Genomic DNA, 24,925 nt, shown 5'->3' on the forward strand with positions numbered 1-24,925 from the left:
TCCTTTTTTATTTTTTTTCTTTTTTAGTTTTTTTAGTTTTTTAGCTTTTTTAGTTTTTTTGTTAGTTTTTAGTTTTTTTGTTAGTTTTTAGTTTTTTTTTCTTTTTAGTTTTTTTGTAGTTTTTACCTTTTTTTTATTTTTTTTTTAGTTTTTTTTTACTTATGTCCTGGTCGTCATTTATACTCCCTGTGTCCCGGTCGTCATTTGTGTCCCAGTGCTTTATTGATGGTGATTGCTAATCGAACATTACTTGTGTCCCGGTTGCTTTCTCTTTGAGTGTCGTCATTTATATTCCCTATGTTCCGGTGTCCCGGTCGTCATTTGTGTCCCGATGTCCCGGTCTGTCATTTCGTCAGTCGAAAACATGACGTCACTCGACAGACACAAACACACACAGACAACTTATTTATATATATATACTAGCTGTTGGGGTGGCGCTTCGCGCCACCCCAACACCTAGTTGGTGGGGGCGCTTCGCGCCCCCCCCCCCCCAAGCCCCCCGCGCGCGTAAGTCGTTACGCGCCATATTAGTTACGCGCCATTGTAGTTGTGTCCCTATGTCCCACCTGTGAATATAGATAGATATATATATATATATATATATATATATATATATATATATATATATATATATATATATATATATATATATATATATATATATATATATGTTTTTAACTACGTAAAACTTGCGAATATACAACATTCTTTGCTGTCCCATTGTCTGTGCATATAAATAGATTTTCAGGTTTACCGACTCTTGAACATGCAACATATAATGGTCCATGGGAAAACAATCCGTATTCAGATCTATACCTCATGATTCTAATGATTGCCCTTGAGCTTTGTTGATGGTGATTGCTAATCGACCATTCCCTGAGTCGCCATCGTCATTTATATATCCCCCTGTGCACCCCGGCGTCCCCCTTGTAGTTATGTCCCTGTGTCCCGGTCGTCATTTATATTCCCTGTGTCCCGGTCGTCATTTGTGTCCCAGTGTTCCAGTCTGTGATTTCTCTTTGAGTGTCCCGGGCGTCATTTATATTCCTTGTGTCCCAGTGTCCCGGTCGTCATTTATATCCCCCTGTGCCCCCCGGCGTCCCCATTGTAGTTGTGTCCCTGTGTCCCGGTCGTCATTAATATTCCCTGTGTCCCGGTCGTCATTTGTATCCCGGTGTCCCGGTCTGTATATAGCCTACATTCGTTTTTTAGTTTTGTTTTTCTCCTTTATTTTTTTCCTTTTTTCTTTTTTTTCTTTTTTAGTTTATTTAGATTTTTAGATTTTTTAGTTTTTTTATTAGTTTTTAGTTTTTTTGTAGTTTTTACCATTTTTTTAGTTTTTTTAGTTTTTTTTTTTACTTATGTCCTGGTCGTCATTTATACTCCCTGTGTCCCGGTCGTCATTTGTGTCTCGGTGCTTTGTTGATTGCTAATTTATATTATATTTATATTTATATTTTTTATATTTATTAATATTTTTTTAGTTTTCTTTTTCTCTTATTTTTCAGTTTTTTCCTTTTTTTTAGTTTTTTCTTTTTTAGTTTTTAGTTTTTTTTTTGTTTTTTACCTTTATTTAGTTTTTTTAGTTTTTTAGCTTTTTTAGTTTTTTTTATTAGTTTTTAGTTGTTTTTTTTAGTTTTTGCCTTTTTTTAGTTTTTTCAGTTTTTTTTTAGTTTTTAGTTTTTTACCTTTTTTTAGTTTTTTTTTGTAGTTTTTACCTTTTTTAGTTTTTTTTCTTCTTTTGTATTAGTGTGAAATAATTCAGACGTCATATGCGGACAAACACGACGTCACTCGACAGACAGACAAACAGACATAACCCACAAACAACTTATTTTTATATATATTTATTCATATTTTTTTAGTTTTCTTTTTCTCTTTTATTTTTCAGTTTTTTCCTTTTTTTTAGTTTTTTTCTTTTTTAGTTTTTTTTAGTTTTTTACCTTTTTTTAGTTTTTTTTAGTTTTTTTAGTTTTTTAGCTTTTTTAGTTTTTTTATTAGTTTTTATTTTTTTTTGTAGTTTTTGCCTTTTTTTATTTTTTTCAGTTTTTTTTTAGTTATTAGATTTTTACCTTTTTTTATTTTTTTTTAGTTTTTTAGCTTTTTTAGTTTTTTTTCTTTTTAGTTTTTTTTGTAGTTTTTACCTTTTTTAGTTTTTTTCTTCTTTTGTATTAGTGTGAAATAATTTAGTGTGACGTCACCTGATCCACAGATCCACACACAGACAACTTATTTTTATATATATAGATATAGATATAGATGTCTCGGTGTCCCGGTTGTCATTTGTCTCCCGATGTCCCGGTCTGTAATTTCGTCAGTCGACAAATATGACGTCAGTCGACATACAAATATGACGTCACTCGACACACAGACACACAGACAGCTTATTTTTATATATATAGATGTCCCGGTGTCCCGGTCGTCATTTGTGTCCCGATGTCCCGGTCTGTAATTTCGTCAGTCGACAAACATGACGTCAGTCGACACACAAACATGACGTCACTCGACAGACGCACAGACAACTTATTTGTATATATATAGATACTAGCTGTTGGGGTGGCCACCCCAACACCTAGTTGGTAGGGGCGCTTCCCCCCCCCCAAGCCCCCCCGCGCGCTGTCCCGATCGGCATTTGTGTCCCGATGTCCCGGTCTGTAATTTCGTCAGTCGACAAACACACAGACTATTTATTTTTATATATATAGATACCCCAACACCTAGTTCGTGTTGGCGCTTCGCGCCCCCCCAAGCCCCCCCGCGCGCATAAGTCGTTACGCGCCATTGTAGTTGTGTCCCTGTGTCCCACCTGTGAATATAGATAGATATATATATATATATATTTTTTTAACTACGTAAAACTTGCGAATATACAACATTCTTGGCTGTCCCATTGTCTGTGCATATAAATAGATTGTCAGGTTTACCGACTCTTGAACATGCAACATATTTGAGCTTTGTTGATGGTGATTGCTAATCGAACTTTCCTTGTGTCCCCGTCGTCATATATATATATATATATATATATATATATATATATATATATATATATATATATATATATATATATATATATATATATATATATATATATATATATATATATATATATATACTAGCTGTTGGGGTAGCGCTTCGCGCCACCCCAACACCTAGTTGGTGGGGCGCTTCGCGACCCCCCAAGCCCCCCCCCCGCGCGCGTAAGTCGTTACGCGCCATATTAGTTACGCGCCATTGTAGTTGTGTCCCTGTGTCCCACCTGTGAATATAGATAGATTTATATATGTGTTTCAAACTACGTAAAAATTGCGAATATACAACATTCTTGGCTTTCCCACTACTGGGAGCTTTCCGTTTCCAATTGCCAGCAATTGATCTGAAAATGTTTGACCAGAGTCATCGTTTTGCAGTCGGACACGCATATTTGTAGTTAATTTTAATATTTTTACGTGTGCCCATAAATTAGAATTTTTCAGGCAAGCATTCATTTCGTCTGCAGGAGTTAAACTACGTAAAAATTGCGAATATACAACATTCTTGGCTTTCCCATTGTCTGTGCATATACAAAGCCGTATGTACTAATAATGACGTCATATGCAAACGCTCTTTTTACAAACAAACAAACATGCATACACACAACTCGTTTTTATATAGATAGATAGATAGATAGATACAATACAAATTAACTGCGTAAAACTTGCGAATATACAACATTCTTCGCTGTCCAATTGTCGCTGCATATAAATAGATTGTCAGGTTTACCGACCCTCGAACATGCAACGTACAATTGTCCATGGGAAAAAACAATCAGTATTAAGATCTATACCACATTTTTCTAATGATTGACCTTGAGCTTTGTTAATGGTGATTGCAAATGCTAATCGAATTGGGAATTGCAATCTTTTAAATTGAAAAGGCAGATCCGTTGGAATCATGGGAATGCGAGGAATAAGAACAGCATCACCCTCAAAAGGCCCTGTCAAGATTGTGGCCTCTATTAGGTTTTCCATTGTTTTTTTTACGGCAGGTCGCGTGCCATTGCAAAGCTTTGGTGGGTTGATATTTCTTAAAAGTATTATTGGTACGCCTATTTTTAGTTGTAGCACGTGTTATGGAAACCCTGAAAGATCTATGGAATTTAAAAATTCAGATGGATAATTAACCGCTTCATTTGGTTCCAAAACTGTGTCGACTGACTTGTAAAGGACTGCCTGGTCTCGAATCTTGGTCAAAACAATATTGTTGATTTCGTGGACGTCTATATTTTTGGGTGCGAGAATCGCTCTTTCACTTAGCCATTTATTATTTTTATAATTTTTTAGAATATTCGGAAATACTTTTTCAATCAATTCATTTTTGGACATCACTAAATTACAGAAATCAGCAGGTAGTTGTATACATCCTGAAATTGAGTCTACTGGGAGCTTTCCGTTTCCAATTGCCAGCAATTGATCTGAAAATGTTTGACCAGAGTCATCGTTTTGCAATCGGACACGCATATTTGTAGTTAATTTTAATATTTTTACGTGTGCCCATAAATTAGAATTTTTCAGGCAAGCATTCATTTCGTCTGCATGAGTTGATCTAGGTATTATAGGAAATGTTTGCCTGAAATCTCCCGCAAGCAATATTAATGTGCTGCCAAAGGGTTTCGACTTCCCTCTCAAATCTTTCAAGCATTGATCCAGAGCCTCGAGCGATTTTTTGTGTGCCATTGTGCACTCATCCCAAATAATAAGTTTGCATTGCTGCAATACTTTACCCATCCCAGATGATTTGGAAATATTGCACGTGGGAGTTTCTGTAGAATGCAAATTCAGAGGCAATTTCAAAGCGGAATGAGCAGTTCTTCCACCAGGCAGCAATGTTACGGCTATTCCGGACGACGCAATTGCCAACGCTATATCATTTTTTGATCGAATTGATACCAGAATCAGTTTTATCACAAACGTTTTACCAGTACCTCCTGGCGCATCCAAAAAGAAAATTTCTCCAACGTTGTTATCGACACAATGCATTATCGTATCATAAATGTCTTTTTGTTCCGACGTTAACTTGGAAATGTTATTTTGTACATACGACAATAGATCACTCGTACTGTAACTTTGTTCACGATCCAATTCTACACATGTCGAAACAGCAGCGATACGGTTAGGTGAAGGCATTCCCAAATCCTGAAGAGGTTTGTTTGCCATACGTACGCACAAATCTTCTATAATAACTAAAGTGTAGTTATAAATTTCTGATGTAAAATCAAAAGTCATATCTGACGTCTCTAACTGTTTTCGATGGAGTATATCTTCGGACATTTTTGACTTATATTTTTCCCATAACTCTGTAGGAGCTGATGGAGAGCAAGTTGTTAAAATGATGCCAAACAATGCACGAATTTGACTTAGGGTTGACGTTTCGCACGCGTCATTGATGCAGTTATCCCAGTGTTGGTCATTCTCCAATAAGTTCAGAGCTTGGCATGCACTACGGTAAGTGTCATGTATAGTACCGTTTACAGTTCTCAAGTACTCAAAGGATGTCGGACCGGGTACATTCACCAAAAGCAGGCGTAGAAAAAAGCATTCATGTTGATTGGGGTGAATGGTGTAGAGTCTTCCTATCGTGGTATCTTTGAAGATGGTAGGTTGGCCGTCGACTGACTTACCCTGTTTTCGACGTTCAAATACTTTATTTTTAGTATTCCACGTGTAATACGAAGGCACTTCAGTATACAGCAGTTTTTTGCAAAAGAATCATTTTTGCAAAGCGAAAAAAAGCTGTTAATTTTGTATCCGGTGGATTCAGGGCTCTTTGTTGCACGTTGGTTTCCGAGAAATAAACACGTTGACCATTCTGTAAATGTACCGCTAAGTGAACAACAGCTGGACTACGTTCATGTATCGGAAATGAAAGAATTCGCCAAACAGCTTCATTACTGCTTATGTATCTTCCAGCCTGATATTGTACGATTTCGTCGAAATCTTTGATTTCGGGCTGCAAGCCAAAAACTGCCATGTCACTGCCTTTGTTGACGTATTTACATATGTATTTGATTGCCTTTGCGGAGTTACAGTATTCAACGCCTATGTGTGCATTAAATGTTTTTGATAATAATGGGGAATATGGAACAACCCACTGGTTATCTACTTCGATGGTGGTACCGTTACGCTTCTTTATTATTGCTGTTTTACCGCCATCTTCAGTAGATCTTCTTCTATATTGTGGGTAACCATCATTGCCAGTAATTGTGTTGGATACTAAAAGTCGAGGATATTGCTTTGTGCACCTTCCTTTGGCCATGCATGGTGAATTTTCGTTCAGTGCACCGCAAGGTCCATGTATCATATTTTTTACAATAATATCATGTAACCCCTTATCGACATTTTTATCAGGTATTTCAGCGGAAATCACATCATTAATTTCGTTCGAAGTAATTTTTTTATGTAGCCAGATTAGTATATGTGCGTGTGGCAAACCTCGTTTTTGCCATTCCACTGAGTACATCCAGCATCGCACTGACCCAAACACTTCAAGTTTTACTATGTAGTTTATCAGTGATTTCAACTTTTGCCGGAAGACACGGGCCGTAATGTCATGCCTATGAACCGCCGATTGTCCTTGAAGTAAAAGCTGCAGTATCTCGTCCCAAGATTGATTACATGTAAATGTAATAAATAAATCTGGACGACCATAGAGACGAACATACGCAATAGCATCTTGAGCATATTCATGCATATGACGGGGACTGCCAGCATATGACGAAGGTAAAATTGTTAATCTTCCAACGTTTGTTGTATTACCGTCATTTATGACTGCATCTCGCAAATCAATGGATTGTTCAGAGCGGAGCTTGGTCTGATTCAGGCGGATATATAGCAAACGTTCTGATTCAATTTTAGCATACATATCAACGACAAATTGGTGAAACAATTCACGGCATTTTAAAATATAATTTTCTTCATCCTGCCGAATCATTAGTCTATAGGAATAATAATGCATTGCACTGCATTTCTTATTCATTTCTTTGTTAGTGGCTGGATTCATCAATTTAATATTAAAGTGATAGCCGTCGGCTCCATCCCAAAAAATGATAGGATATTGTAGGGTATCGTAGCATCGATGAGTTTCAACAGTTCTTAACAACTGAGCGTTTCGCTTATGAAGAATAATATCTCGAGGTAAAAACTGATCACCGACCATAACGATTGCCACTTCGTCGATAGTTGGAGCATTGTATCTACGCACATGTTGGCCAGGAGGCGTTTTGTCAGCGGAAATAACAATTTTATGCGTATCAGTAGGCATCAAATCGATGGCTGTTTTGAACAGACGCACTAAATTATTATTTTCATGGAAAAGATGTTGCAATTGGGAAACGATTGTCCTTTCAACGTTGGGAGAAATTTCGCAACGTGTTTTCAATTCAGAATTTCTATCACTGATGAAGTACAATTGTAAAAATTTATGATTCTCGCCTGAGAATGGTAGAAGGGACCCTGTTCTATGATAAATTTGCCCTTTTACTTTGAAAGTAGACATAAATTGATCTGGATTTTCGATTTGTGCTCCAAACGACGTCATTTGGAAACATGAGTTGTATTTTCTGATTTGTGACAAAAAACGCTTAGATTCTGACGTAGTTCCAGTAAGGAAAGTCTTCAATGGCTCAAGGTGGTGCAGCCAATAGAGGAAGTTTAACTTTTCCTGAGGCGCAACACATTCCCATTGTTTCACCATTGAATTTCAAGGCCTTGCAATAGGGACAAATTTTAGACATTGTCCCGATTTGAACACATCTACTCAATCTATAATCATCGACTGGGCTGTACCTGAATGCCAGGCGATAACTTTCATGTTGCTCTGATTCCTCGGCACGCTTTCTTTTCTTACTTTCTCTATCAGCAGCAAGCCTGATTTCTTGCTGTTCTTGTGATTCCTCGGCACGCTTTCTTTTCTTACTTTCTCTATCAGCAGCAAGCCTGATTTCTTGCTGTTTTTGTGATTCCTCGGCACGCCTTCTTTTTTCACTTTCTCTTTTAGCAGCAAGTCTGCTTTCGCGTTGCTCTGGTAGTTCCTCGGCACGCTTTCCGTTCTTTTTTTCTCTATCAGCCTCAAGCCTGTTTCCTTGCTGTTCTTTTGATTCCTCGGCACGCTTTCTTTTCTGACTTTTTCTATCAGCAGCAAGTTTTTTGGCATAGACTCTTTGAGCATCTTCATCGGCTTTTGCCATTGTAAGTTCATCAGTCATTTTAAACTTAAACATTAATAGATTTCTACGTGAACATATATGTCTTAAATATCTTTAATGACGTCACCGTCATACTAAAAATGACGACAACTAACTTCATGATGTCAGTCGACACAGAAACATGACGTCACCTGACAGACACACAGACAGACAACTATATATATATATATATATATATATATATATATATATATATATATATATATATATTCACAGGTAGGACACAAATATGGTGCGTAACGACTTACGCGCGCGGGGGGGCTTGGGGGGGCGCGAAGCGCCCCCACCAACTAGGTTTTGGGGTGGCGCGAGGCGCCACCCCAACAGCTAGTTTTTATATATATAGATAGATGCCCCGGTGTCCCGGTCGTCATTTGTGTCCCGATGTCCCGGTCTGTAATTTCATCAGTCGACAAACATGACATCAGTCGACACACAAACATGACGTCACTCGACAGAAACACAGACAACTTGTTTTTATATATATAGATAGATGTATATATTATTTTTTTGTACATTTAAGCTTCAATAAAATTAGTGCTGTTGTGTTGAATTTTCAATTTGTTGCCCATTCTCAAGTTTAACATGGTAACCTTGAATAATAATAAACAGAAAAGCAGGATTATAATTAATGGTTAGGAAACCTTAGAGCTTATGAGTATCATCAGGAGATATCTATGAATATCATATCCACCCTCTCCTTTTTATCAAGGTAATGATTTCATAAATTATGTTAAATTAAACGAAAAGTAATTCTTAAATGGGGCTTAAAATTGGAATTCCTTTTATTTCATCCTTTTAAAGACAGCCTATTTGCCCCTGTCAAGATTTACCTCCAACACATTTAACAAGCTAAATCACCTTCTAATTTAACAATAGGACAGCTTCACCATTAATTTAATGACCATTATTGACTGAATACTTATTGACTGAATATTACCAACTAGGTGTTGGTGGGGGTGCTTCTTGACCCCCTAAGCCCCCCCCCCCGCGCGTAAGTCGTTACGCACCGTATAAGTTACGCGCCGTATAAGTTACGCGCCATTGTAGTTGTGTAATAGATTGTCAGGTTTACCGACTCTTGAACATGCAACACATAATTGTCCATGGGAAAAAAAATCCGTATTCAGATCTATACTACATTTTTCTAATGATTGCCCTTGAGCTTTGTTGATGGTAATTGCTAAACGAATATTCCCTGTGTCCCCGTCGTCATTTATATATCTCCCCTGTGCCCCCCGGCGTCCCCGTTGCAGCTGTGTCCCTGTGTCCCGGTCGTCATTTATATTCCCTGTGTCCTGGTGTCCTGGTCGTCATTTGTGTCCTGGTCTTTAATTTATCTTTGAATGTCCCGGTCGTCATATATATTCCCTTTGTCCCGGTCGTCATTTGTGTCTCGGTGTCCTGGTCTGCAACGTCATCTTATAATGACGTCATATACAAAGCCTTATATACTTATAATGACGTCATATGCAAACCCTCTTTTTACAAAAAACCAAACATGCATGCAGCTTATATATATATATATATATATATATATATATATATATATATATATATATATATATATATATATATATATATATATATATATATATATATACATATACTAGCTATTGGGCTGGCGCTTCGCGCCACCTTAACACCTTGTTGGTGGGGGCACTTAGCGCCCCCCAAGTCCCCCGCGCGCGTAAGTCGTTACGCGCCATATTAGTTACGCGCCATTGTAGTTGTGTCCCTGTGTCCCACCTGTGAATATAGATAGATATATATATATTTTTTTAACTACGTAAAACTTGCGAATATACAACATCCTTGGCTGTCCCATTGTCTGTGCATATAAATAGATTGTCAGGTTTACCGACCCTTGAACATGCAACATATAATTGTCCATGGGAAAAACAATCTGTATTCAGATATATACCTCATTATCCTAATGATTGCCCTTGAGCTTTGTTGATGATGATTGCTAATCGAACATTCCCTGTGTCCCCGTCGTCATTTATATATCCCCCGGCGTCCCCGTTGTTGTTGTTTCCCTGTGTCCCCGTCGTCATTTGTGTCCCGGTCGTCATTTGTGTCCCGGTGTCCCAGTCTGTAATTTCTCTTTGAGTGTCGCTGTCGTCATTTATATTCTCTCTGTCCCGGTCGTCATTTTTGTCCCGGTCTTCATTTGTGTTCCGGCGTCCCGGTCTGTAATTTCTCTTTGAGTGTCCTGGTCGTCATTTATATTCCCTGTGTCCCGGTCGTCATTTGTGTCCCAGTGCTTTGTTGATGGTGATTGCTAATCGAACATTCCTTGTGTCTCGGTCGCTTTCTCTTTGAGTGTCCCGGTCGTCATTTATATTCCCTATGTCCCGGTGTCCCGGTCGTCATTTATATTCCCTATGTCCCGGTGTCCCGGTCGTCATTTGTGTCCCGATGTCCCGGTCTGTAATTTCGTCAGTCGACAAACATGACGTCAGTCGACACACAAACATGACGTCAATAGACAGACACACCGACAAACAACTTATTTTTATATGTATATATATATATATATATATATATATATATATATATATATATATATATATATATATATATATATATATATATATATATATATATATATATATATATATATATATATATATATATATATATATATATATATATATATAAATAAGTTGTCTGTCTGTGTGTCTGTCTGTGGATCAGGTGACGTCATGTTTCTGTGTCGGCTGACGTCATGAAGTTAGTTGTCGTCATTTTTACTATGACGGTGACGTCATTAAAGATATTTAAGACATATATGTTCACGTAGAAATCTATTAATGTTTAAGTTTAAAATGACTGATGAACTTACAATGGCAAAAGCCGGTGAAGATGCTCAAAGAGTCTATGCCAAAAAACTTGCTGCTGATAGAGAAAGTCAGAAAAGAAAGCGTGCCGAGGAATCAACAGAACAGCAAGGAAACAGGCTTTAGGCTAAAGAACGCAAAACCGCGCAGTTAGATGAAGATCCACCTGGACAGCGAGAGTCAAAACATATCAAAACTGAAAATGATAGCGATGATGATTGGGTTTGGGATTTTGACTCGGATAAGGTCATCAATGCCTACCAGATTTTAGTTAATAAAACAAAGGTTCGGCGATATATATTTCATAGTGAAGCTGAAAAATAAAGAAGAAAAAGAAAACTGAAAAAAGAAAAAATGTAAAAAACTAAAAACCCCAAGTCAAATTCGTGCATTGTTTGGCATCATTTTAACAACTTGCTCTCCATCAGCTCCTACAGAGTTATGGGAAAATATAAGTCAAAAATGTCCGAAGATATACTCCATCGAAAATAGTTAGAGACGTCAGATATGACTTTTGATTTTACATCAGAAATTTATAACTACACTTTAGTTATTATAGAAGATTTGTGCGTACGTATGGCAAACAAACCTCTTCAGGATTTGGGAATGCCTTCACCTAACCGTCTCGCTGCTGTTTCGACATGTGTAGAATTGGATCGTGAAAAAAGTTACAGTACGAATGATCTATTGTCGTATGTACAAAATAACATTTCCAAGTTAACGTCTGAACAAAAAGACATTTATGATACGATAGACTCAATTTCAGGACGTATACAACTACCTACCGATTTCTGTAATTTAGTGACGTCCAAAAATGAATTGATTGAAAAAGTATTTCCAAATATTCTAAAAAATTATAAAAATAATAAATGGCTAAGTGAAAGAGCGATTCTCGCACCCAAAAATATAGACGTCCACGAAATCAACAATATTGTTTTGACCAAGATTCGAGACCAGGCAGTCCTTTACAAGTCAGTCGACACAGTTTTGGAACCAAATGAAGCGGTTAATTATCCATCTGAATTTTTAAATTCCATAGATCTTTCAGGGTTTCCACCACACGTGCTACAACTAAAAATAGGCGTATCAATAATACTTTTTTGAAATATAAATTCCTCGCATTCCCATGATTCCAAAGGATCTGCCTTTTCAATTTAAAAGATTGCAATTCCCAATTCGATTAGCATTTGCAATCACCATTAACAAAGCTCAAGGTCAATCATTAGAAAAATGTGGTATAGATCTTAATACTGATTGTTTTTAACATGGACAGTTGTGCGTTGCATGTTCGAGGGTCGGTAAACCTGACAATCTATTTATATGCAGCGACAATTGGACAGCGAAAAATGTTGTATGTTCGCAAGTTTTACGCAGTTAATTTGTATTGTATCTACCTATCTATCTATCTATATAAAAACGAGTTGTGTGTATGCGTGTTTGTTTGTTTGTAAAAAGAGCGTTTGCATGTGACGTCATTATTAGTACATACGGCTTTGTATATGCACAGACAATGGGAAAGCCAAGAATGTTGTATATTCGCAATTTTTACGTAGTTTAACTCCTGCAGACGAAATGAATGCTTGCCTGAAAAATTCTAATTTATGGGCACACGTAAAAATATTAAAATTAACTACAAATATGCGTGTCCGATTGCAAAACGATGACTCTGGTCAAACATTTTCAGATCAATTGCTGGCAATTGGAAACGGAAAGCTCCCAGTAGTGGGAAAGCCAAAAATGTTGTATATTCGCAATTTTTACGTAGTTTGAAACACATATATAAATCTATCTATATTCAGAGGTGGGACACAGGGACACAACTACAATGGCGCGTAACTAATATGGCGTGTAACGACTTACGCGCGCGGGGGGGCTTGGGGGGGTTCGAAGCGCCCCACCAACTAGGTGTTGGGGTGGCGCGAAGCGCCACCCCAACAGCTAGTATATATATATATATATATATATATATATATATGTATATATAATTTCTATATAGTATAGTGGTTTTACTATGGTTAAGGATTACGATATTTGACATTTATAGTATACCTGAAAGGTATGGTGAAAAATATAAATGTATAATAAAGTTTAATAAAAAAATATATGATAATACATTATATTTGAAAACCTTAAGGTCTTTATGTAAAGTAACTCATGTTTACATACCAGACCTGAATTAATTCTGAGGTGACCCTAATTGTAGGGCATGGGATGCTAAATATCTAAAAACAGTAAAAACCGACTAATTATGAAAACAATTTAGAAGTGTGAGATTTGCCGAGGCCTTTTAAAAATTGACAACATAAAACGACTGCTGACAAAAATGTGTAAATAAATTGCCAAAATTTTCCACATTTTTTGTTGCAATCTGGAATTTTAATTATTGAGCAGAAAAACTGAAAATAATTATAAATATTCCTAATGTTAACCAATTATAAAACAATGACAATTAGAAACAACTGGAAATTATTTTTAAAAAAATCCAAAAAGATGTTTTTCATAGAAAAGTAAAGCATTGTATTAAAACATAAGATGAGTAGAAATAAAGTCATACAATAATACAAATTTAAAATAGTTACAAATTACTACTCAAGAATTAATAAAACCTTAAAAAAAAACAACAAAGAAACAAATTAGAATAATCTGTTGGGATCCCTAAGCAAAGAGTCATATCTTTTTAATGGATAATTTTCATTTGTTTTCTCTTTTTTTTTCCTGGCCACTTTGTGTGGAATGGTAATTGGAGAACATTTGGAAGGATGCTTTGTGTGGAATAGGGATTGGAGAAACTTTGAAGGGTCCACGTTCGATCGAAAAAGTAAGGTTTTAGTGCCCCTCTAAAGAGTCAAGAGTGACTTGGGGCAACTAACTCCCTTCTTATGCTCTTTTTTCTGCTGGCTCAATTTTCCTGTTACCAGCCCCCCCCCCCACCCTAGGATATTTTATCCAAATTTTGTGGCAGCCATTTTGTTCACAATAGTTAAGAGGTCTGGTAAATATGCCTCCAGGATAGCTCCTGAAGCAAGGGGCACAAATAAAGCAAATTTCCAGTTGCTTCATGCAAGTCTTCTAGTGGAAAAATAGCAGGCTCATTTGATGTTTGGCATGGGATTGCCTCAAAACTTTCCGGGATCACCCTCTGGGTCAAAAGCATCTAAAAATTTGTTGTGGGATGTGGAGGCTAGGGATCAAGATTAGGGACACAAATTATTTGTACCTGATTAGTTTGAGCAGTGGTGCCATAAGTCCTTTGGCCAAGAGGAACATAGCATACCCAAAACATGGGAGCCGAAAAGGGCCAAGCAACTCTTTTCGTGATTAGATTGAAACTGATATCTTTGTGTTTTGGGCTACAGGGACCTTAATGCAGCAGGAAAAATATCCTCCAAAATGGAAACTAACAAACACCCACCCTTGCATTTTTTTTCTGCTACCAACCCCTCTTAAGTCGTATGAGATTGGATCAAAATTTTGTGACAACGTGATAATCATTTTGTGCAGAAACATTGAAAGGTATAACGAGTAGGCCTCTGGGTCAGCATTCCAACCTCTGCTCTCACAGCTCCTGCAGCAATGACACCTAATTTTGTAAATCAGGTATTGTTTTTACATGGGTTTTAGCAGAAAAGGCAGCCGCATTGGATCTTGATTGTTGAATTAGCTAGTAGCTATGTAGGATTATTCCCTGTGTCATTAATCCCGACATTTCTCAAGAGCTTACTCAGGAAACAACATACATGCCTGAATAAATCAAAAGATGACATCTGTATCTGAGTTTCAAATTACTTACGATTATTTCTATGCAAATCCATCTAAATTTTCTTGCACTACAAACCTGTATCATAAATTACCTTAAATTACGTTGTCCAGCAACTAAGGTAAGTCCTGTGATGTTGCTGGTGAGTAATGGCAATGATTCCAATTGGCAGCATCCCATTCTGTTTTCCATGGTTGCCTATACCATTCAAGATCAACTCCAGATTTCAAAGCGTTGGGGCTAAGCGCTGTTACTGTCTCATCAGATTAAAGACTTCCAGAATGACCCAATTCTATTCGTGAAGAAATGGTTTGCTGTGCGTGTCTGGGCTCTCTTCTGGAACAATTTCAATGAGTGGCCTCCAACCTTCTGCAGTGTGTCTAGTTGGAGGTAAGATGGAGCATTGTTGCTGGTTAATAATTTCTTAGTCATAATCAAGTCTCCCCCTTGTCTTCTTTAAGCGAATGAAGGTAACTAAAATTTGTGTAATTTTGCCAGATAATCCAGGCCTTTGCACCCTTTGATACATTTTGTGGCCTTTTTTTGAATGGATACAAGGGCAGTTACATCATCTTTATTGATAGGGGATGCAACGGTCATTCCATGTTTTATGAGAGGCCGAACTAGGGCTTTGTACAATTTTAACAAGGTCTGTTGAGCTCTGGAGGAGATTAATCAGCCCTAAACCTTTATTTTCAGTTGCAGCTGAAACGGGTTGGGGTTGTTCATTAGTTGAACCTATATTATAGAAAATGACTAGGGTTGGTTTTCCCAGAATGGATAGTTTTGCACTTTTTAATATTTAGTTCAAGGTGCCAACACTCTGCCCATTTTGAGAAAGAGTCAACATCAGCTTCTAAGGTGATGTCTGCATTGCTGGGTCAATTTTTTTTTAGAATCATCAGCCTATTGGCTCAGCTTATTTAGAACTACATGTGGGGAATCATTAATGTAGCCTAGGCATTCAACAACGTGGGCCCAAACACAGTACCTTGTGGAACTCAACTGGTAACTGTTGCAATTTCAGAAAGGAAAGATTGGCCTCCATCACCATGAAACTTGACCACTTGATTCCTGTCTGTCAAGATAGCTATTATCCAGGTGGTTGTAACTGAGTTAATACCAATAGCATGCACCTTTATTTTCAGTTTTTTGTGACACACTTTATCAAATGCCTTGGCAAAGTCAAGAAGCACAACATCTACATCCACTCCTAGATACATATTCATAGGTATCTAGGAGGTTAGTTTCAGTTGATTTCCTTTGTCTGAAGCCATGCTGTTTTGGGGTGAGCAGCTCATAAGAAACTAGGTGCATAATTACACCTGAATTCACAAGACTTTCTTATACTTTACCCATGGCTGATGTTATACTAATAGGTCTGTAGTTCTCAGCCACATCCCTGTTACCTCTTTTAGGAATAGATGTAATATGTGCCAGTCTCCAGTCATCTGGTACTACTGAGGTGTCTAGTGATTTTTGGAATAGCTTAGTTAGTGGCTTAGCTAAAACTGCACATGCTTCCTTCAAAAGTCAAGGGGAAATTCAATCAGGACTTGTTGACTTATTTTGATCCAGATTTTTCAATTACTTATAGGATAACCGAGAATCGAGACTAAAGGGTGGCATAGGTTTATCAATTTGATAATTAGGCTCTTCTGGTAGAGGTGTATTATCTGGGGTTATGAATACTGACTTGAACTATTCACTTAGTGGATTTGCTATATTCTTAGGGTTAGTAATCAATTGACCTTGATATGCTAAGTGGGTTACTTAGTTCTACCTGTTTTTTCCCTGATGCCCATTTCCAAAATTTTTGGTTTTTGTTGTGTCTGCTTCCAAAAAATCTTCGCATTTTGCAGTTACTTTTTTTTGTCAGCTATCTGGGATGATTTCTAGCTTGTATGAACTTTTCTAGTTTATCTGGGGAAAAAGAGTTTTTGCAAATTCTCCATGTTCTCTTTTCTTTTATTGATAGCTTTGCATACATCTTGGAAGATAAATGAAAGTGTTCTTGGTTTTTTCCACAAATTTCATTGTTTATGTTTTTCAACTGTTTCTAGTGATAAAATTCTCATTTCACTCCATACACTTACAATGTTTTGTTTTTCAATGAAAGACCAGTTAGAGTTTGTTAATTCCTTAGTTACTTCAAGGTAGTCCAGAAACACATGTCTTTTAAATGTTTTCTAGGTGGAAGCAAACAATGTGTACTAAGGAAACATGTGATCATTATGCCCAAATGGTAGTAAATATTTTACTGATAAAACATCATCTATGTCATCCATTATAAGTAAATCTAAGAGGGAGGGTTTTGTGTTTGCTTGATATCGTGTACTGAAGTTAACACCTGACAGAAATCATTTTCATATAAACACCTCAGGAGAGAATTATATCTAAAAAGTTCTCTCCCAGATTTAGGAAAACCACCTCTACTCAGCCACTTTATATCTGGTAAATTGAAGTCTCCTGTTACTATCATATGCCTTCAAAAGTTAAGTAGTTGGTTTATTGATCTTGCAATAACAAGCAAAGATTCATCGCTATTGAGTGAACTAGGGTTGCAATAGAAACATCCAAAAGTCACATAGTTGCCTGGGATGCAGATTTTTAACCATATTGTTCGACCCATGGTTGAAAATTCTAGGTCACTTTGGTTTGGTTCGCTTACAAAAAGTCTTTCACATATTTCAGATTGCTGAAAGCCTTGTACACATTCGACACAATCTGAGCATCAGTTAAATTTATAGATGAATCTTTTGGTTTAACTTCACGAAGTGCAATAGTGTCTACTGTTTTAATTACAAGAGTACACATTTCTGTCACTTTATTAGGGAGTGAATCATAATGTGTAACAAAGACAAAGAGACAGCTAACAGGCTCAACAGAAGATTTGGATATATTACACGTTATCAATACTAAGTTGGCACTGCAAAAACTCATTTGAGCAATCAGTTAGATTAGGTTCAGGGCTTACATTATTAAATAATTCTGGAGTACTAGACAAACAAGAAGCTGCTGAGGAGTAAGAAGTTGATTTAGACTTGCTAGAGCAGCCTAATTGTGATATAACCTTTAAATAATTAACAAAGGTAGAAGGAGGTGCAGACATTAATGTATTGGAGCGGGGGAGGTCTCTGCTTTATTTGATCTTCTTTTGGACTATCACCATAGGAACTGATTGATCCTTGTATTAGTGACTATTTGCTTTCTAAATTCAGTTGATGGCTCAGAGAAAAGAGGAGGAGGATAAGTCAATTAGATATATAAATTACTCAAAGTTAAGTAGCAACACAAGTGAGAAGACACCATATTTCATTGCCTTAGTTAAGTCCCATCTCTACCTGAAGTTCATTTTGGGGCCTTTTCTTTCGCCAGTTCATTTATGTGCGTCCTGTAAAAGCTAATGTCTTCAGCCAGGCGAAGGAGTTACAGTCTGTAGTATGAGAAGTTTTGTTCCGCCCTAGAGGGGGGGGGGGGGTGAAAGCCATGTACTTGTACATTGAAGGCTAATTTCGGAAGATGAGTGCTATCCATGCATTGTAGCCATCTATTGGATTCTTGACTTTTAAATTGTGGAAAAGCTTGGAGTTCAGACATAGCATGGTAGGATATACCATCAGTATGTCATAGGGATTTGGTTTCAAAAGTATCTGAACGACAATGATCGTTTGTTTTAATTCTCCATAGCCAACAGGCTTAGGTGGCAATAGCAGTTCTAAGGACACAGAAAAGAGCTGTTGTTTGATTCTGGTTCATCTAGATGGGCATCAGGACTCTAAAACAGGATTTCTTGAATGCGAGTCATCTCTTGATTTCTTTAGATTGGTTATTATCAGAGTTAGGTGAACTTCCAAGATAGGTTAGTCTTCTACCACTCAATGAAATCTGAACCAAGCTGGAGTCAGAGATTTACCTGTGAATCCGCCTTGCTTGAGGAGCACATGTTTAAAATAAAAATGTTCTAATCTATGGAAGATTGAAAACTTGTTACAGTCTTTTAAAAGGTGGTTTATAATATAGCCAAGTTCATTGCGTTTCTCATAATCGACTGGACAGTGAATATCGGCTTGTTATTTTGGAATGGTCATTAAAGAAATGGCTTGTATATGCCCGTATTACTCTTGAGAGGATTTTGGCGGCATGGCCGGTGATACTTGTTTGATGGTATTTGTTGCAGATAGATTTAGAGCCTTTTGTATGCATGGGAACTTTTGTGGCTAGGAGAAGTGTTGGTTTTTCGAAGCAGCTGAGACAATTTTGTTGTAAACGGCAGTTTTGTTTGTATTCTGGTCTCTAATGACTACTTCTGTTTCTGAGCGAAAAAGGAGAGCACTTGGGGCTATAGAGGGTATGGAGAAACTGTAAAGTATTTTTGGATCTGTGTGGATGATGAATTCAGTTTATTTTTAAAATTATTTTTCCTTTGAGAGGGGATTGCGTCTATAGATTGTATTTGGTTTCCATATTCTTCAAGAAGGGAATATCCCTTGAGGCCAGTTTTTTTTTTTACCCATTCTGGCACTCTTCTGTACATGAAGTGAGTCTCTTTTATTGAATTCCGGTTTTTATTGTTCACACTGTTTTTAATAAAAGTTAGATGAGAACATCAGATGGCTTTCTTTATAGACTCTTTGGGCTGCTCGTTCTGGTCCTAACTTTCTCTCTTGCTTGTTTTTGAGATGATGCTTTTAGTTGCAATGAAAATGATCTTGTCTGTCAGCCATGGATTGTGTTCTTTTTTTTGGATACCAAGCGTGGAGTGAGCGACATCTCGTATGACGTCCGTGCTGCTAGCTGTCAGGCTATCAGTATCATCCTTAGACACAAGTCTATACATGAGGATGAAGTGTATTAAGTTTTTGGTTTTTCCATCAGGGGAGATTCAGTATGTCTTACAACGAAAGATATCCTGAAACCAAAGGTATTTACAAAGAAGACAAATAAAACAGCCTATGAGTAACAATTCAAAAATCTTGGTTCATGTCCTCCCAATTAACAATTGTAGTTATATTTAATACCTTGAAAGTAGTACTAAGTATGAAATGTGCTATTACTTTTTCATAACTAAATAAAAAACAAGTTTTTTCCAATGGAAATAAGGAGCAACATTAAAACTTAAAATGGACAGCCCTTATTGTGTATTATATGGGGCTCTTCTTCAGCCCTTGCTCGTTATCCTAATGCCTTAGAGTTCTTTAAAAATGCTTATTATGTAAAAGGTGTGTTGAGTACTCTTTTCTAAAGAATCAGGGGAAAAACTCAAACTTTAACGAAAAGGGTGAGGAAGAGACCCCCCCCCCTCGTATGCAGAATAATCGCTGTTAGTTTTAAGTTTTAATGTTGCTTCTTAATTTCAGTTGACAAAAACTCGTTTTTTTATTCTGACTGTTTTTCAAAGGATGCCTTGAAATCTCTTTTCCTCCCATCTGCCTTGTAAAATTTTCCTGGAAAATTCCACCAAGAACTTTCCTCCCTTAAAATAAATCCCCCCCACAAATAAAAATTACTCTGAAAATCTTCTGTATACATCCAATTACAAATAATATATTTGAACAATTCGGGCAAATTGCGTAACTTACAGTCCTCTCCTCAGGGATTATGGAGGGTCATGTCATCAGTAAAAGCACAATTTTTGGATCTTTCAACTATGCTGAATCACATGGCTATCTTAAAATTTTAATCAAACATGTTGAGAGGAAAATGGTTATGGGAGGGAGGATTAATTGCCATCTAATTTTCTGGTCACTTGAAAAGGGCACTAGAACTTCTGACTTCTGTTCGAAGGAGCTACCTTCTAATTTCTAGGATCATTGATTTGATACAATCCCCCCTGGAAAAAATAAAATAAATAAAAACAAATGCATGATCTTTGTCAAGCCAAAAATACAAAATTCTACATTTTTGTAGATAGAAGCTTGAAACCCAACGTTAGGGTGAATATGATGGTGTGATTTCATTAGGACTGCTTGACATTTGAGGGTGTTTTCCCCTTATTGAAAATCAGGCAAAATTTCTCAAGCTTGTAGCTTTTGACTGGTAACATTTAACTTAATAAATTTTACATATTTGGAATCAGCATAAAAAGTAAATTCTTTTGACGTATCTATTGTTATCAAAATTCTGTCTTTTAGAGTTTCGGTTTTTGTTGGAACGAGTCACTCTATACTTACAGTTCGTTACCACGACCTATTTGATAATGTTTTCCACTATCTTGTTTATAAAATACTTTTTGTAGCTCAAGATAAAAGGTTGTCTAATCTCCAAAATTATTATTGTTATATGCTTATATTTGTATTAGTATCGTCTGTCTGTTACTTCATAAAAGAATGATTTCATTTAACCTTAAAGGAATAATTTTATCTGTATGTTTTCCATCAAACAATTTTTTTTTCAGGTAACATTGAAGATGTTTAATTCAGGTTTAGCTAAACTTGGCCGGAATGATTTTATCACCATGACTTCACCAGATAATTTTTAAAAGGTGATCTTGAAGATGTTTAAGTCAGCTGTAGTTAACCTCAAACACATGATTTATTTGTTTGATTTCACAGAATTAAATTTTTATAGCTAATTTTAAAGCCTAATTTTAAATCCTAATTCAGCTGTCGTGGAACCAGAAAGGACTGATTCTCTCTCTCTGACTTTACCAATTTCTTTTTTATGATAATCTTTAAGATTTTCAGTTCAGCTGTTGTTAAAACCGAAAGGAACGATTATGTCTCTCTGATTTTACCAAATGTTTTTTTTAAGATAATCTTGAAGATGTTTAGTTCAGCTGTAGTTGATCTGAAAGGAATGATTTTTCTCTGTGGTTTCACCAAATAAATTGTTTTAAGTTAATTTTGAAGATGTTTAATTCAGCTCAATTAGCCTGAAGGAATGATTTTTCTCTATGATTTCACCAAATAATTTTGTTAAAGCTTATTTCGAAGATGTTTGATTCAGCTGTAGTCAAACAGTTCGTGGTAACGAACTGCAAGTAAGGAGTGACATGGCTCAATAGTAACCGAAACTTCAAAAACAAAACTTGGTATCAAAAGAAACGTCAAAAAATTAGAATATAATACTGATACCAAATATATAAGGTTCATTAAGTTTAGTATTACACATCAAAGGTTGCGAGCCTGAGAGAATTTGCCAGATTTACAATAAAAGGGGAAAATACTCCTAAAAGTCAAAGAATTTAATGAAAAACACACCATCAGATTCAGCGTATCAGAGGATCCTACTATGGAAGTTTCAAGCTCATATCTGCAAAAATATGATTTTTTTTTTTTTTTGCCAGAAAAAAAAATCACGGATGCGTGTTTATTTGTTTGTTTATTTATTTTTTGTTCCAGGAATAATCGTATCGAACCCTGGTACTAGAACATTGGGGGAGAGGGAGGGGGGCATACCGAACGGAAATTAAAAGTTCTAGCAGCCTTTTCATGTAGTCAAAAATATTGAAGGGAATTCTCATGCCCATTTTTTCACCAAAATTATCCGATCAGAATTTCCAGATAGTTGTTTTGTTCAGCATTGCGAAAAGTGCAATAACCACTTGTTTGGAGATAACATGACCCCCACAGCTGGTTTAGAAAGGCCGTTAAGTTATAAAATTTGTCCATTGTTTACGTATTCCCTTATTATTGCGAAGTGTCCATGCATTTTGTGGGTCGGGGGGGGGATAAATTTTCTGCTGGGGGTATTTTCAGCGGGGAGAATCTTCCATGGAGAGGGGAGTTTCCGGGGTTGAGCTTTTCAGGAGAAATTCTGCACTGGGGGAATTTTCCAGAATTTCTGTAGGAAATTATCTTATTTGTCTTACTTTCTCTATGGCGACTCAAATTTACGTAAGGAGATATTAAGATAATTGCCCGGGGCAATTTTTTGCCGGAATTGAATTGTCTAGAGGATCTTTCCATGGGGGGAGGGATTGTTTCCGTGGATGTGGAACAGGATTTCCCGGCATTATTTAAAAAAACTAATAAATAAAATAATAAAAAAAGTTTTTTCAACTGAAAATAAGAAGGAACATTGAAATTTAGAACCAACAACAATTCCTCGGTGTTTTGCAAATAGGGCCGAAGTCCACTTTTCCTAATTTTACGGGAGAGCAAAATGAAAATAAAACCGCACCACGAAATAATCTTTTTCACAAACCAGAATTTAAAAAACTTGAACCTTTAAAGACTGATTCCTAGTCAACTTTACTATTGGAATTCACTGGAAATGTAGAAATTGCCGAATTGTTCGCTAATTAGCAGGTAAGGGACATACACTCTCTTTTAAGCCGTTTTGTAACAATTTTTATAACTTGGTCAAAATTAAAGATAAGCTTAATTTGAATAAACCAATCGATAGATCTCTTTGAGCTTTTTGAACCATATGCTTAACTCTTTTTTGGAAAAAAGGGACTTAGGCTCTTTTTGCAACATGTCACAGAACTATTACGTATATGAGGGGAGTTTACCCCTCCTCAACACCTCGTTCTTTACGTTATAGTTTGAATTTTGTCTCAATTGTCAATAGCGACTCCTGAAACACAAGGGTTGTTTAGTTAGAATAATGAGAAGCTTTTTTAAAGTTCTAAAAAAAACTTTAGCGTGAAGAGAGAGGTGTTGAGGGGGGGACCCCCCTCATGTACGTAATAATTGCTACTCGTTTTAAGTTTTAATATTGCTCCATAAGAAAACTTGTTTTTTTGCTTAATTAAAGCTGAAAGGAATGATTGTATCCCTATGATTTCACCAAATAAATTTTTTAAGGTAATCTTAACAAATTTAATTTAGAGGTATTTAAACCGTAAAGAAATTAATTCTTTTCTGTGATTTTTTCTCTATGTTTTTTCCAAAATATCTTTTTAAAGTAATCTTAAAGATGTTTAATTCAGAGGTAGCTAAACTTTACAGGAATGATTTCTTTGTCTTCACCAAATCATTTTTTTAAAGTAATCTTGAAGATGTTTAATTCAGCTTTAGTTTAGCTGTGTTAGCTGTGTTCAGCTGTATACGCGTAAAGCAATTATTTTCTCCCTGTGATTTAACCAAATAAATTTTTACGGCAATTTCGAAGATATTTAATTCAGCTGTTGTTGAACTTGAAAGAAATGATTTTGTCTCCGTAGTTTCATCTAATAAACTTTAAAAGCTAATATTACTGATGTTTAATTCGTCAGCAATTTATCTCTGTGATTCACCGAAAAAATTTCTTTTTAAGGTAATCTGAAAATGTTCAATCCAGCTGTCGTTAAACGTGAACCAGAAGAGTCAAATTTTATATCTTATCCCTACTCTCTTTCTACTTCTTTTGAAAATTCGGACGTGAAAAAGGAGAGCTCACACAATTTTGCTTCTTCTTCACATGATAAACTCAATGATCTAAACCTTCAAAGTAGAGACTTTGATCGAATGGTTCAAAATTTGGAGAAGCTGAGGAATAAAATTGACAATGAAAATTTGAGGAAGAAATGGTTTGAAGAAAATCTACAATGGGGGCTACATCCTCCTATTGATTGTCTGGCTGATCAAAAAAATGGACAATGGTATAAGGTTGGTGTCTTTTGATTTAGAAGTATAAATAACATATTTTCAATCACTTGTTCTGAACTAGAAAAAAACAGAAATTATAAATTTTTGCTAATCAGTAGTTTTAAGTATAGCTCAAGATAAGATGTATTCGTAAACAAAAAACAAAAATTGCACAAACGGATACAGAGTGCTTATATCTGAAATAGTTAAATGGGCTTTATCTCTTCTTCGAAGACTGCTTTTTTGACCTCAAAGTTTTGCCACTTAGAATTTACTCATGGCAAGACTTACGTAAGGAAGTACAATATCGCCTTAATGTACAAAATAAAACACAGGTGGTGTCTAAAATGAGCATAACAGTTCGTGGCAATGAGCCGTAAGTAAGAAGCAACTCGGTCCATTAGTAACCAAAACTCTGAAAAACAGAATTTTGAGAACGATAGATACATGATAAAATCGCTTTTTATGCTGATTTCAAATATATTAGATTCATTGAGTTTAATACTACCCTTCAAAAGCTACGAGCCTGAGAAAATTTGTCTGATTTCCAAAGAAAGGGGGAAATGTCCCC

General features: G+C 36.2%; 1 protein-coding gene across 2 annotated transcripts in view; it reads left to right on the forward strand.

Annotated features, from left to right (window-relative positions):
- LOC136025183 (uncharacterized) overlaps positions 1-24,925 on the forward strand; it is a 67,999-nt gene that overhangs the window by 25,367 nt on the left and 17,707 nt on the right. The window contains exons 2-3 of one of the 2 annotated variants that reach the window (XM_065700968.1): positions 21,237-21,323; positions 24,044-24,375. In XM_065700968.1, the coding sequence (XP_065557040.1) occupies positions 24,055-24,375 (321 nt within the window). In that variant the 5' untranslated portion in view covers positions 21,237-21,323; positions 24,044-24,054. The remainder of the gene's footprint in view (positions 1-21,236; positions 21,324-24,043; positions 24,376-24,925) is intronic. The other variant, XM_065700967.1, reaches the window with a different exon arrangement.

This window comes from Artemia franciscana, chromosome 3, assembly GCF_032884065.1.
Source record: "Artemia franciscana chromosome 3, ASM3288406v1, whole genome shotgun sequence".
Taxonomy (NCBI): Eukaryota; Metazoa; Arthropoda; class Branchiopoda; order Anostraca; family Artemiidae; genus Artemia; species Artemia franciscana.